Here is a 15,145-nt window from a genome sequence, read left to right as displayed (position 1 = left end):
AAAAGGCTCAGAAGATAAATTAATTTTGTCATCTTTGCTGCTACAACTTAAGCACCATTGCAGAATACTAAGAGGAAAGCTAGATACTGCTTTGATTTTTCTAATAGTTTCCTTTCCAGTGTGTAATTTTTGGCATTTCCATATTTCCTGTCCCCGGTTTGTACTTTTAAAAATAATTTTTGTATTTTCTGCAAGAGAGTGCCCTACACTTCCTGTTCTAACATGAGCTGTTATCTTGTAAATCTGTCTTTAAAAGAACTTAACTGTAAGTCTGTGAATTTTTAATGTTCTCCTGTTAAATTGTATGTGTAAATAGTTTCATGATATTAATTTTAACCACTGCTCTTCCTTTAATTTTTTACCATTTGTTCTGCTCCAGATCAGAACCAGGCTCTGCGGCTGTGTTTGGGCAGCACTGCGGTTGGGGCCCAGTACGGAGCCATCTCTGCTCTCAGTATCAACAATGACTGTTCCAGGCTGCTCTGTGGCTTTGCAAAAGGACAGGTAATTCCCCAAGGATGAGCTGCTCCAGTGCTCTGTCCTGAGAGGTTACCTGGTGGTGCCAACAGCTCCAAGCCAGGCCCCCTCAGTCTGTGGCTGTGTTGGCTAGTTCGGTGCTCAGGAGCAGCCCTCATGGTGTGATGTGCCCAGAGCTTTTTGGGGCAACCAATTCCTGCTGAACCAGCTTTCTGTGGAGGAAGTGAGTAATGCAGAATATAGCAAAGGGTTCAATTAATCGTGGCATAATTCCTGTTAAACTGAAATATGCAATGGCTCACTGGGACAAGCAATTTGGTTTTTCTAGGTCACTCTCTGAGGTCTGTGCATGATAATTAAAGCTGTTTTTTACTTTGGTGATGACTTGAAATTCCCAAAACTCAAATTTAATTTTTGCTAATACCTTACTTGTATGACAGAAGTGGCATAGCTTTTGAATGTAGGAGAAAGGAGTTGAGTCTGTTGTAGTTTTATGCTCTTCTCAGAACCAAAAGAGAGAAAGCAGTTCCTGAACAAAAGTAACAAGACTAAACCAAAATGGGTAGATGTTATCTTGGTAACATTTAGAGGAGTACAAAGAAAGCTACTTTTTTGTTTTGCATTCATTTCCTTTTGCTCCTCTGGTTTTCACCTTCACAGTAGATAAAACACATACCTGTGCCTATGGTGGGACTAAATGACAACCTGCTGCAGACCACATGGAAATACTTAATCCATGCAGGACAGCAACCAGTTTTAAATGATATTTAGATAAAATATTTTGGAACAACAACTCTGAAACATCTGGTGTAGGAGCATTGATAGATGATTTATAGGATCACAAAGTATTATTTCCCTTGAAAAAGTTTTATTTTGATTGTAGTCTCGCCTCTTCTGGGCAGTTATGCAGTGAGCAGTTTGAGACTTTCTGCTTCTTAGCTGAGAAAATGCTTGAATTTAATATTAAGTACAAGCCAAGGTCTGTTCTCCTACCTGCCTGTAACACTGAGCAAACTCAGGAGAGGGACAAGGTTTATGGTAGCCATGCAGATACTTGAGTTTTGCTCAGGGGTGTTAGCAGAGATTTTTCACCTGTTCACTGGTTCTGTGAGAAAGAAATGCATTGGACTTGTTGGGTGGTAACAAAGTTATCTTAACGCTCTTTAATGTTCTTATTGGGGAGACAGCTGTGAGCTGAGGGAGACTGGGCAGGTGGGGAGGGCTGGCCAAAAGGCCATGATTCAGAGTTGAGATAACATATGGTGTCAACTGTAAGCACACGAGTGAATTGCTTGGAGAAACAAGACAGGAACAGATTTCAGGTCACTTTTTTTCCAATATGAAACCCCTACTAGCCCAGGGTGATAATGTCAGTATAGGAATTTGTTGCTGTACTGTAATGCACAAGGTGATGGAGAGAACCCCTTGACAATGAACGTGTACTGAACACAATCTCCTTGCAGATCACCATGTGGGATCTGGCCAGTGGGAAGCTGCTGAGATCAATAACAGATGCCCACCCTCCAGGAACAGCCATTTTGCACATCAAGGTAATAAACATTAAATGTACTACTTTTATCCTGGTTTTGTTCAGTCAGATGTGGTGACTTTCCTTGTGCAGTACTTTTAGATTTTACGTAAGAGCAGCTACCTGTGACGGTGGTATCCAGAGATGAGGAAAACGAGCAAAAATTCTTTTTTAAAATGAAAATGAGTATACTGACATAATACTTTTGGCTGTGAGTTGTACTGTAACAAACAACAGTTGTTGTCTGTTTTAACTCCTCTCTCTGATGCCAAAATGTATGAAGAATTAGTTGTTAGAACACATTTCTCTAAAACTTAGTGTTTTGACCTGAATACTTGCCAACTTTCAACTTAAAAGAATCTGAACTGTGGAATGCAGCTTCTGTAAGCACTTTTTCAAATAACTTGTTGGGAATGTTTTGGGTTGAAAGAGAAATCATCTATGGCTTCTTGTTCAACACAACTTTATTGTCATACACAGAAAAACATGTCTGAGTTTGTTCCTTGCTTTGTTTTACATGGCCTCAGATGTTTGTGGGCTTACAGATTCTGGATTGCAAACCTCCAGAAGTCTCCCTAGCCAAGACTGTGATCCTTTACTGTCTGAATTATTTGGTGTCATTAGAAGTTCTGGATGTTTCTGATTTGGGTCTATTTGTAACGGCAGCCCATCCACCAACTCTGGCCTCAGCCCATGGGCTTGATGCTGAGGACCTTTCTAGAAGTAGCTCAGGTTTTGGTGTGCTGTAGTTTTGAGCTGCAGCATAAAGTACTGGGGCATTGGTCCCAAAATCTGGCAACAGGATATGGGGTGAAAATGAAAGTGAAATACAAACCTTGCTTTTTGTACACATCATAAAAATCCTCAGTAATTGTCTCAACTCAGTATGTTAAAGGTGCCTTTCTGCAGATGCACTGCTTATACTCTGTGTGTTGTTAGTACTGCCATAGCATGTATTTTTATAATCCATTTTTTGTAGTTTATTTTTAGGGCCATTTTAATCTCCTTTTCTGCTTAGTTTACAGATGATCCGACACTTGCAATTTGCAATGACAGCGGAGGCTCCGTGTTTGAACTGTCATTTAAGTAAGACAATAGCTCTACCCAGAGAAAGTACAAGAAACCAGTTGTGGGCCATTGTTTCTGAAACCTAGGGAGGAAAAAACCCATTGAAACCAATGAAGCTACTGCCTGAAGGTGTAATTTAGGGCTGCAGTGTAATTTCTTAGCTGAAGCAAGATGCTATGTGGTAGTTTGATGGCCAAAGAATAGCCTTAGTTGTTAAGGTGTCACTGTATTGTCCAGAACTTGGCACTCCTTGTGGGCTCTTGGTAGCTGTCACAAAAGTGCTGCCTCTCATTTCTCCTTGGCTCATTAGTGAGAGCTACCCTGCAGTAGCTGCTCGTTTTACTCTTGGCCTCTTCAAGAGGAGGAAGGACAAGGAGGTAGGATTAGTAGTCAATCTGATCAAGTCCAGGAATTTCCCAAACCTTATTGTCGGATAAGATCTTAAGGAATTCTTGTCTGTATCTGAGCAGCTGTATGGGATTGCCTCCTGTGACATATCAGAAGTGATCCCTAGAGCTGTGCAAGGGACTTCTAAGAAGGAGGGTTTATGAAGGATCACTCCTGTGATTGTTGGACTGCCACCAAGCTGATCTCTACTCTTTGCAGGAGGGTTATGGGAGTGAGGACGTGCGAGTCTCGGTGTCTCTTCAGTGGCTCCAAGGGGGAAGTTTGCTGTATTGAGCCATTACATGCAAAGGTTGATTTAAGAGACCATCCTCTCACCCAGTATTCACTGCTGGCCATGGCCTCCCTCACTAAGGTAACTTGCTGCTTGCAGGAAGCTTGATGTGAGAGATCACAAAGGAGAAGTTCTCTGCTGTGTATTCAGACATTTTATTTTGCTTCTTGCTTTCCTTGAAGATCCTGGTTATTGGCCTGAAGCCATCTCTGAAAGTGTGGATGACCTTTCCCTACGGCCGTGTGAGTAATAAAGCCAAACAGATGATTTTTGGGTTATGGCTACAAACATTTTCTTAGAGAGGAGAAAATGAAGATATGAGATCAGGAAGAGGTGTTTGGTACCACTGCCTTCCACAGCACTGTGGAGTTGCAGTGATAATCTGTGGATGGAGATTGTGACAGAGAGGAGGTGAGAAGGCTGCTTCCAGCTGTACCTCTGTGAAGATGCTGATTTTCTCAAATAAGCAGGAGAGAGTCCCTCAGCTTCTTGTTTTTCCTGCTGCAGTCTGGATGCACCCACAGATGGGATGTTGACCTGATTATGGCTACAATCACCTTGTACTGGGGCCACTGTTTTATATTGGAACCATACAACAGACCCCTTAATTACAGGGGCAAGAACCAAGAGAAATTTGAGCATTAAACAGTCTTCTAAACTCTTGATTATTCGCTTTCACTGGTCAATGGCATAATTCCTCTTGGAAAAGCAGCTGGGGACAGCTAGGTTATATTAGGAGAATGGAGACAGGGGGGATATCAAGCTGTAGCTTCTTGTAGTCCATGTATCCATGTGGGATTGGATCTACCCTGAGCAGCTCAGACACCAGTGGTGTTCTGTCTGGGTGTCCACTTTGCCAAGGGCACACACTGCTCCCAACGTGTGGCTGGACCAAGGAGAACAAACTGTTGCCAGGAATTTCCTTTGCAGCCCCTGTTCATACCAGGCACAGTCAGAAGTGAGAAGCAGTTGATGAGTGTGTGTCCTGGAACTGAGGGTCTGCCAGGTGTGCCTTAACCACTGACTGTGCTTTTTGTGTGACAGATGGACCCTTCGAGTGTCCCCCTGCTGGCGTGGCACTTTGTGGCTGTGCAGAATGCAGTGAACCCCATGCTTGCCTTCTGTCGAGGAGATGTCGTCTACTTCCTTCTGGTGAGCCTGGGCTGTTCTGTGCTGCTTTCAGGTGGTCACATCTCATCCACACATTCAGGAATTGAGCATCTATCTCAGTGACAGTACAATAGCTGGGCATGTTGGGGACGGTTACAGCTTCCCACTGGCTTGGGAAGACCAGCTTGGGAGTCACTGCTCTTCAGCTGCAGTGGTGCCTTTGCCTGGAGGCATGGGATTTATCTGTTCCAGAAGTATTGATTTACAGACTGTTTCTACTGGAGGTAGAAGTGTGTGGATTGTTTTCAGGGAGAGCACGTGAGTTTGAGACACCATCTTAGTTTTTGCTGTAAAACATGAGTCTGGGAAAAAAACAGTATAAAACTCTAGGAAAAGAGCTTTCAGTCCTGTTGGTGTAACTTGAGGGCATGGTGCTCATCCTCTTTACATCTGCAGCAATTATGCTGCAGATATGGTTGTTTGGAGATAATTTCATGCTGATTTCAGTGTGAGAGCAATACCAACCTAGGCTTCTGAAAATCTGACGTTTTGGCTTTGGAATGCTAAGTTTGTTTCCTAACTCTGCTGTCATGTTGGACCTTAAGCTTTGTTAAAGCACTCAGACATTGTTGTCTGGATTGGATCCTCTTTCTCCTTTCATCTCTCCTGGTAAAACTGAGGAGAAAGAAAAGCATGCATGTTAAATTTGTCTTGCTGAGATATTTGTCTGGGGGAGCTCAAGATTCCTGAAGTCAGTGAGGTGCCCTGTGGGAACTGAGAGGCTGAACTGAAGGAAGTCTTTGAGCCAGCCTTGTCCAATTTCTCTTTCAGGTCAAGAGGGATGATAGTGGTGCAATCCATGTGACAAAGCAGAGGCAGCTTCATCTGCACTATGATCTCATCAATTTTACTGTAAGTCTCAGTACTACAGAATGGTTAAATTTTTTTGCACTAGTTTTCTTGTAAATGTATCTCAGTAGCCCTTAGTTCTGTGCTCTTGGCAGTGTTCATCTGGTGATAACTAACTGAAACTTGGGATTCTGTGGAAAACCAGCATAGTGTAGTAACCACCTGTGAACAGATGGTGTTGTCTTGGCTTTGATACCTCTGGGTAGAAAGTGTGCTGGAGCATAAACGGTGTGCCAAGAGGATAAGAGCTCTAGTGGATTGCCATTTGTCTACAGCTGTTTCCTGTGAAGATTCCAGTAATTTCTCTCCAGAAGGACCCTCCTTATCTCTGCCTTTGAAGTTACGCATGTGTGCAGTTGAGAAGTGTCCATGTGTAGTAACAAAGTTTCTGGCTCTCCCAGAATTCCCAGTAGGGTACTCAGGAATATGGCCAGAGGCTATTTCCTTGGCTCTAATGGAGAATGCATTGCTGAAATGTGGAATTTGGTGCTTTTGCAGTGGATCAACTCACGGACAGCAGTGCTGCTGGACAGCGTGGAGAAGCTGCATGTCATAGACCGTCAGACTCAGGAGGAGCTGGAGACCATTGAGATCTCAGAGGTTCAGCTGGTCTACAACAGCAGCCACTTCAAGTCTCTGGCCACAGGGGGCAATGTCAGCGAGGCCTTGGTAGGCACTGGTGGCCTGTTTGTGTTTGCAGCTGTGTTTAATGTAGGCTCTAAGTGGAAGCCTGGAGGGGAAAAGCCTTTTGGGAGCATCTCAGAAGTCAGACATGGTGGTGATGTGGGCAGCTAACAGACAGCTCATGTTTCCTTTTGTGCACTGAAGTTGTCAGAACTGCTCATCCTTTACTAAGCTTTGGAATACTCTCTCTAGGATAAAAGCTGATGTGCTTTATTCTTTAAGAGGATTTTTCCTTAATACACCACAGGCTGGAGCACTGGTTACTGACAGTCAAACTGCTGTTGTGGCAACTCTCACTTCAGCAGTTGTCTTCCTGTCTGTGCCCTACACATTTACTTTTGAGGAAGATATGAGAAGAAGCAGATGGCAAAGAAAGGGCCCCCATAACCTTTTGGCACCTGAGGATAGAGACAGAGCCCTACTTCATCATTTCTTTGGGTAGCCAGAGCTCAGCAGCACTTGAAGCTGAGTTCACAAGCAGGAAGGAGTTATGGCAGAACTCTTTGACTTACCAGTGCCCAGTGGTGTTTTTTCCAGCCCCGTTTTGATTTCTGCATTACAAAGGATCTTGGAAGTATATTTATGTTGCTTGGGGAATTAAAAAAAAAAAATAAATGCAGTTTTACTTGCATTTTATTTTTTTTTCCCCTGTAGGCACTGGTTGGAGAGAAAGCTTGTTACCAGTCCATCAGCAGCTGTGGTGGTCAGGTCTTTTACCTTGGAACTAAGGTAAGTGGGGAAAATTTTCAACAAAAATACAGGGGATTGACTATTGATGGTAGCTCTTCTAGAAAAGGGCAGTTTGTCTTTTGTGGAGATGTGTATTGGGAAAAGGTTCTTTGTGCACTTATATTGTGGCATGAAGGAAGTGTGCAATAATTTGGTTTTAGCCAGAGTATGGGCTGAGTAAGACATTGTCATAGTTTCATAATATCCTGATTCATTCTGCTCCAGGGTAAACTTAGCCATACTTACTGGTATCTCCTCTGTCCTAAGCTTCTCTGTCTCTGTTCTAAATGTGCTAGGGAATAAACAGAAGAAAATAAGACAGCAGCTAAAACTGGGCTCCAATTTACACTGCTTGAGGGTTGCTTTATTTAGTAATCTGTCATGGCATGCTCTGGGGCATCCATGGGGTAATACAGGCTCAATGAGCAACTGCCAGTAAATAACTTTCAGTTTCTTTTTTTTTCTTTCCTAGTCTGTTCATGTCATGACGCTGAGAAGCTGGAGAGAGGTATGTTGAGAAGGAGACTGTGGAACTTAGGCTTGAATTGCTTAAATCTAGCTCAAAGGAAGGAGGGAACATTTGTGAAGCGTTTTCTGGGCACTGTGTTCGGGATTCCTGATTGCTACACAGAGCCAGTGCTGTAGGTACACTGATTTTCATGGGAACACTGGGACTCCTGCTTGCATAAATTTCCAGGCTCGATGGAGACCCTGTTCTCCCAAACAAGGCATCATACCTTGCTCTGTCTCAGCTTTTGTTAGTGCAATGCATGACTTAGGAAGAATGTGTGTTGCAAGCCTTCTGTCTGCCACACAAGCATCCAGGAGTGAAAGAGAACCTGCTTCACTGGAGTTTGTCTCCAGCTACTGCAAGAGCTGCATCACAAAATCCATCAAAGACTACCTAGAAAGCTCATAGGAATTTAGGTCCTTGTTGGTTGAAGATTTTTTTGGAACATCATTTCTCTTGGCAGCTGAAATCCCGTGAATGCCTACACTAATGTTCTTAGTGATCTGTTTAGATCTGTTCCTGTGTTGTACTTTTCACTTGACTCAAACAGCTGTTTTCCTTCTGCATCACCACTTTGCAGTGTGTTTATTTTGTGTGTGTACCTTTTCTCTCAGGCTTTATTTTGCATGGCTAAGCAGAACTCTTCCAGCTCTCACTTGTGAGATTATTTTCCCATTCCTTTTTAAATATGTAGTCCCTGTTCTTTGTGTGTCCTGTGTGCTCAGTTTCTTGGGCATGGGCAGCTTGCCACGTATTGCTCTGGGTAAGGTCTTAACAAGTGCCATGTGCTGTGTCACCCCTTCTTCACAGTGTCTGCTAGATTTTCATGCATCCTTGACTCTCATTTTTCTGTTTCCATGCCTACACGATGTCAGTGACTTGGGCACTCTGGAGATTCACTGGTGCCCTGTAGCCAAACTGATTTCTGCTGGAAGTTGCTTGTACTGTTGGGTAGCATCGTTTTTCTGTTACCAACTTCAGGGCCACATCTCTTGTGTCTTTCTGTCCTGTCTCAGTTCACATGCTGCCAATTGGTCATCAGCAAACTTTAGTAGTAAATTCAGCTACTGCCTGTATGTGGAAGAATCAGCTTGTGAACTGATTCCCAAGGAGATCTGGTAACCTTTCTTTGCGATCTCATATTTCTCCTTTAAGCAGTGACATTCACCATTTTTCCTTTTGCTTAGGTTACTTTAGGGCTGTTGTCCTCATCTATGGTTATAAACTCCTTCATGTGACATTTTACCAGGACCTTTAATAGGTTATGAACAGTTGAGCTCTGTTGAGCCTTTAGTTACCAAGATTGCTTCTCTCTACTGGTTTTGTCTCCTGCCATTCACCACTGAATTTGGTTTAGTAAACTGTAATGAACAGTCTTGTTCTGATCCATGATTTCAGGTACAGATTTTCCTGGAATTCAAAAGTCAAGCACGATTTGTGCTCTGAAACAACCCCTTTCTAAATTACTATATGGTTTCTACTGTGATGCAGTTGTGCCTCTTTTTCATAGGGGACTTAACCAAGAGTTTGAAATGAGTATGTGGTGATTGGGGTGAAGCTGAGAGTTGGGTCTTTGCAGCTGGGCTGAGACCTGAAATCTCTCTTCTCTCAAACAGTTCTTTGACACTGACCTATCATACCAAGACCAGTAGTGCTCAACCTTGGGTGTTCATAGTTCCTTAAAGCAGAAAATACTTGTGACTTGTGGTTTACTTCAGTCCTTGCTGACTGTGAGCTCAGGAGAAAATAGGGTAGGATGAGTACAGTAATTTCACGAATACAAGCCGCACCAATTTGACCAAAATTTTGGTGGAAACCCGGAAGTGCGGCCAATATTCCGGGGCGGCTAATACATTAACAAAATTCTAAAAGCTGCCAACACGGAAGTGAGAGCCCGCGGCAGCCCCAAGCCAAGCTGGAGCCCGGCCGGCCCCGGCAGAGGTGGGAAAGCCTGGCAGAGGCGGGGCCAGCAGTGTGGGGGGCGGGCGGCAGAGCCTGAGCCAGCAGGGCGGGGGAGCCCGGGAGAACTGGGGCTAGCAGTGCAGGGGAGCATGGCAGAAGCAGGAAGGCCGGCGGGTGGGGCTGCCTGGCAGCGGGGGAAGCCCAGCAGAATCGGGGCCAGCAGCGTGGGGGAGCCCGGCGGTGCGGGGGCCTGCAGTGCCGGCAGGGCGAGCGAACGCGGCGCGGCGCGACCGGCGAGCCGGGCGGCGGCGACGGCAGCCCGCCGGCAGGGCTAGCGAACGCGGCAGCGGGGCGGTGCTGACGGGAGAGGGGGGCCAGCGAGCCCGGCGGCGGTGGCAGCACCACCCGGCCAGCCCCGCCGAGCCGTGGTGCTGAGCTGGGCCACCCGGCCCCGTCGGCAACCATGAGCGGGCCGAGCCTTCCTGGCCCCGCCCCGAGCCAGTAAAGCCCGCTATGCCGCGATCCTGTTACTAATTGGCCAATTTGTGAAAGCTGCGCACGGATTCTCGCGACGAACGAAAGTGCGGCTAATATTCGGGGTGCGGCTTATCTATTGACAAAGACAGCAACATTGTCGAGGCACCGGAAGTGCGGCTTATAATCCGTGCGGCTTGTATTCGTGAAACTACTGTACATGCTTTACTGAAAGCATGGCAGAGTTGTTCACTCCAAGTTGTTGTGCTCCAAGTGATGAGGCAAGGATGTGGAATGGAAAATTTTTATCCTTTGTTTATCAGACAGTGAATAATGCTGGGGGTCTCCATCCATCAAGCATCTGACTTAAAGTGTCCCCCCACAGGGACTTGATGTACTGGGACTGACATTTCTTAGTCCAGCAGAAAATGTCCATTTGAGAGTGAGGTGTGGTAAGAGCTTCTGAGGTGTCTGGTTGCCTTGCTGTCAGGAACCATCACCCACTACTGGGAAATGCTGGTGTTAAAGGGGAGGGAACCATCTTTTCTGTAGTTCTGAGGTCCAGTATTCCTTGTTATTTTAGAGAGTTGACCACCTTCTGAAACAAGAACGTCTCACAGATGCCCTGGCTCTTGCTTGGTCCTTTTATGAAGGTAAAGCAAAGGCTGTTGTAGGTAAGTTTGGGCTTGTTTGCTTTTAACTGAAACCTCTAGGGATGGTTTTAAATATTTGCACATACAGGAATCACTTTTTTAGGGGAAAGAAACAGAATTGAATTGAAGAAGAGAAAATTGGGTGTGTTGCTTTGAGTTCGACAGAAGCAACCTTTATAAGAAGTAGTTTGATTTTTAAATCTTTTTTTAACCATAATCCCTTTAGAAACTTGCTGTTTTCAAATGAAAGTCAGACTTGATTTGTGTATGACTCCAGCCTGTTGTCCTTTTGCCATGAAAGAGGTGGATCCAGGTGTTGAATATCCAACCTGCTAAAATATTACTGAAGGCCATGCATGACCTGTAGGTGTCTTTCAGTGTGATTCTCTGTCAGCTCTGCCAAGCAGGTGCTTTGGTCCAGTCCTCTCCCCTGACTGTACAAGGAGCTGAAAGAATCACACTGACTTTTGGCACCATGTTTCCTGTGAAGGAGGTTGCTTGAGAAGTATGTTAATTATGCCAAAAAACTGCCACTTGTGTGGTCAGATTTGTACTGGACACATTGATTTTACAGCAAATAACTTCTAATGGCTTTGGCAGATGAGAGACAAGTTCCCAGGACAGGACCTTGCTGTGAAATTGAAGACATGTTTTGTTTTAATGCACAGAAATAACACAATAAAACAGATAGTAATGCTTTGAATAATGAAAAACTGTCTTTGAGTTGGCATTTGATATTTTCTGCTTTTAGTGCACTTTATTCAGCTCCTTTGCATCAAGATCTCCTCCAGCAATTACCCTCATGTACAGTCTTTGACAGTTCTCCATTAGTTGTTCTCTCAGTGTTAAACAGCACTTGGAACTGTTCTTACCATTCCTGTGCTGGAACAGTCTTTAAGTGAGGAGAACAAAGCTGTTGGAAGAAGAGGGGGCTAAAAGTAGAGCACAGAATTGTGTACTTTTATATCCTGATCTCTGTATCTTAAGGGTAGTTGTGTTAGCATCTGAATTGTGGAGTTTTTTTATTTCTACTGTGTAGCTTAGATGAGAAAAGCTGTATTTTTTACCCCACTCCCTCATTCTTTCTAGGCTTGACTGGGGACACAAGCAAGAGGAAGGCAGTCATTGCTGATAGAGTGAGTCCCTGAACTCTTCCCAACTGAATTTTCATGTGTGCTGGTGCAATACTGTGTTCCTGAAAGGAACGGCTTCTGTCCTCCATGAGTTAATCCAACTAACCCTACAACATGTACATGTTCCTCTCTTGCTAAAATTGGGAGCAGAATTTTAGAAAAAAACTTGAAAATACCATTTGGGTAGAGGTGGGGATAAAATCTGCAGCATTAGCAATCCAAAAGGAGACATTATCATCTGCTCCCCTCGCAGTGAAGAGAAACCTTTTGTGTAGGTAACCCTGGAGTTACCTACCTATGTCCATCAGTATGTGACTTGCTGACTCTCAGAATGGAAATGTACTCTGTGTTTATGTGGACATGGAATAGACTCTTCAATTGATCCAGTTCAGTTGTTACAGGAACTTACTTCTGGGAGGGGTGTGTTTAAAGTACACACTTATTGCAATATTTGTTTAGCTGTGCTCTGTCCTTATTATTATATTTGCAGGTAGCTAATGCTGCAGGTAGCAGGTTTTGCTATGTAATATACTTAAGCTTTGGGTAAAGTTATGGCCCAGATTAAACCTTGTGCTTCAGGATGTGTTGACCAGCCTGAAAACTGGCTGTTGGGTTGGCTACCCAGCTGTGTGGTCAGTTAAAGTTCGTGTAGGCCTTCAGTATCCCTCTGGGCACTTCTGTGCCATTGTCACACCACTGGCTCTTGGCAACCTCTTCCCTCTGCTCCTTCCTGCCTACAGCACCTCATACCCAAAATGGGACATCAGAATTTACAGTGCTGCAAACCCCCAAGCCAGTCTGAAATATGTTACAAAGCAAGGCCTCAGTAGAGGATTTGAATGAGTTTTTTTATTTATTGTAACTCAGATGGTTGAAATCCTTCTCCATTACACTGATCGAACTCTGAAGAAATGTCCTGACCAAGGAAAAATCCAGGTGATGGAGCAACACTTTCAGGTATGGTGCTCCAGAGGACTTTTGTAGGAATCTTTTGGCTTTTAAAATTAACTTTACTTTGCTGCAAACGTTACTTGTCTATTTTTGAAAAAACCTTGCTGTGGTTCAGCTCAACTCTCACCTGTTGTGTGCGCTCACGAAATCAGGACTTGGGTTTAGTGGGTGGCAGAGCAGAACCTGTGTGCTCTCTGTGCTCTGCAGGAGTGTCAGCAGAGCTTTTTCCCATATGCATCAGCATATGGAAAACCTGTAACTGTGCCAGCTACTAGCTGAGTCAGATACCTCATTGTTTCTGCTCTGTGTTGACCAGGCTGCATTTCATGCTTTGCAGGATGTACTGCTTGGCAGGATTTTTGCCAGTCAGTCCCCACAACTTTGTTGTGTTTGTTCCCCAGGATGTGGTGCCTGTCATCGTGGATTACTGTCTCTTGCTGCAGCGCATGTAAGTCTGGGCTTGCAGGCCTGTCCCCCAGGTAGCCCCCAGTGCTGTTTCCTGTGACACCACATGGTGCAGAGAAACTGCATCACATCATTCCAGAGTACATGTCACATCACAGTTCAGAGGAGTGCCTAAAAACCAGTACTGAGGTCAGGAACTCAGTACTCACACAAAACCACCTCTTGAATTTGCATTGATGTGTTGAGGAAGAAGCCTCAAGAACCTGCCTTGATAGATTTTCCTGTCATCCTCGCTGCTTCCCTTCTATCAGCACTTTTTTTGCAGCAACATCCATAGCTGATTTATACTGTAACTTGCCCCAGTACAGGAGCAGAACAGGCCATTCACTTCCTGAGCCTGGGAAATACAGAGAAAGTGTAGTTTAATTTGTAGCCCTTGGAAAGTAGATAAGCAAGGAAATTTAATAAAATTATTTGATAACTAAACTCTGCCTTCCTCCTAGGGATCTATTATTTAACCAGATATATGACAAGATGAGTGAGAACTCTGTAGCCAAAGGCATCTTTCTGGAGTGCTTGGAGCCATATATCTTGAGTGATAAGCTGATGGGAATCACAGCTCAAGTGATGAAAGACTTGCTGCTTCACTTCCAAGACAAGAACAGGTTGGAAAACTTGGAAGCCTGCATTGTGCATATGGATATCACCAGTTTAGACATACAGCAGGTGAGTGGTTGTGTTGCATACTGTATTGAGCTCCCCTGAATAAATCAGCAGTTACAACATCTTGAGCTTCTAAGCATAGCATGGCAATGTGGGGTTTCCCTGTGTCTCTGGGGTCAAATTCAGTGAGTTTTCAATTACACAGTATAGCTGTGTTTTGCTCCCCCACTTTGTGTCCTGGCATTGGTTAATGCACCAGCAGCTGAATGTGTTGGAAAACCCTTCAGGATTCTCCCCAGTCGCTCTTTCCCATTTTGAGTCCCTTACCTGATATCAAAGGCTGCAGGAGCACAGAAAGCTGGAGTTGTGTTTGTTAGTAGAGCAGGGAGGGGTTCCTGCTCAGCAGTCCTATTTTCTAATAGCATGGTTTTCCATTTCAAGGGTGAAGCTGCTTGGAAACTTGATGTTATGATTCCTAATAGTGAAATCAACCAAATTTTACTGCAAGGAAGGTTTTTGAAGAGCTGGATTTTTAAAATTTATTCTTTAACCTCATATGAATGTTAGAATCCAGACAGTTAGATTTCATGCTTGCTGCATGAGCAAGAGGTTGAGCACTTCTTTGGGGGGTTTGGAGTTTTTTACAGAGAAGACTGGTTCTGAAAGTGGAAATTCTCATTCTGCTTTGAGTTGTACTCTTGGATGATGGAAACACAAGGACAGGGCCTGGGGAGGGAGAAAACTGTGAGCTATGAGCAACTGTGTAGCTGCCCTGTGCTTTGCTACCTTGCAGGTGGTTCTCCTGTGCTGGGAAAACCGCCTGTACGATGCCATGATCTACGTCTACAACAGCGGCATGAACGACTTCATCAGTCCCATGGAGGTAGGAGAGCTGCTCCTGCAGGAGGTGTTCAGCACACATTCTTCCTGAGAAACAGCATTTCAAGCCCAAAGCCTTATTTTATTCTCTGTATTCTGCAATCTTGCTCATTTCCATTTCAGGGGGGAAATCATTGTGTGCTATGTGCAGTTTATTTGACTGGATGCAGTAGAGGAGAGAAGTAATTCGTAACTACTGTGCTTTAGAGCACCAAATTCCCTGCTGAGACAGAAATCCTCTGCAGAGTTAGGGCAGGAAATATAGTCTTGTTAATAAAAGAAAAAGGAAAAGCAGCAGAAGATAATAACGTGATTATTTAAGGAGTCTGTGTGTACACAGTTCCTACAAAAGGCCAGAAACAGCCCTTGCTTGAGGCAGGCCTTGTTCTG

General features: G+C 44.4%; 1 protein-coding gene across 2 annotated transcripts in view; it reads left to right on the top strand.

Moving 5' to 3' along the window:
• Positions 1-15,145, top strand: part of VPS8 (VPS8 subunit of CORVET complex) — a 68,265-nt gene that overhangs the window by 11,932 nt on the left and 41,188 nt on the right. For both annotated transcript variants that reach the window (XM_033069215.1, XM_033069214.1), the window contains 16 exons: positions 380-504; positions 1,941-2,027; positions 3,024-3,091; positions 3,680-3,833; positions 3,935-3,994; positions 4,797-4,904; positions 5,694-5,774; positions 6,270-6,440; positions 7,110-7,184; positions 7,657-7,692; positions 10,655-10,745; positions 11,814-11,860; positions 12,725-12,814; positions 13,210-13,256; positions 13,717-13,939; positions 14,670-14,759. In XM_033069215.1, coding sequence (XP_032925106.1) covers positions 380-504; positions 1,941-2,027; positions 3,024-3,091; positions 3,680-3,833; positions 3,935-3,994; positions 4,797-4,904; positions 5,694-5,774; positions 6,270-6,440; positions 7,110-7,184; positions 7,657-7,692; positions 10,655-10,745; positions 11,814-11,860; positions 12,725-12,814; positions 13,210-13,256; positions 13,717-13,939; positions 14,670-14,759 — 1,553 coding nt within the window. The remainder of the gene's footprint in view (positions 1-379; positions 505-1,940; positions 2,028-3,023; positions 3,092-3,679; positions 3,834-3,934; positions 3,995-4,796; positions 4,905-5,693; positions 5,775-6,269; positions 6,441-7,109; positions 7,185-7,656; positions 7,693-10,654; positions 10,746-11,813; positions 11,861-12,724; positions 12,815-13,209; positions 13,257-13,716; positions 13,940-14,669; positions 14,760-15,145) is intronic.

The sequence above is a fragment of the Catharus ustulatus genome, chromosome 10 (assembly GCF_009819885.2).
Source record: "Catharus ustulatus isolate bCatUst1 chromosome 10, bCatUst1.pri.v2, whole genome shotgun sequence".
NCBI lineage: Eukaryota > Metazoa > Chordata > Aves > Passeriformes > Turdidae > Catharus > Catharus ustulatus.
The sequence above is the reverse complement of the archived record's forward strand: the minus strand, read 5'-3'. Positions and strand labels throughout refer to the sequence as shown.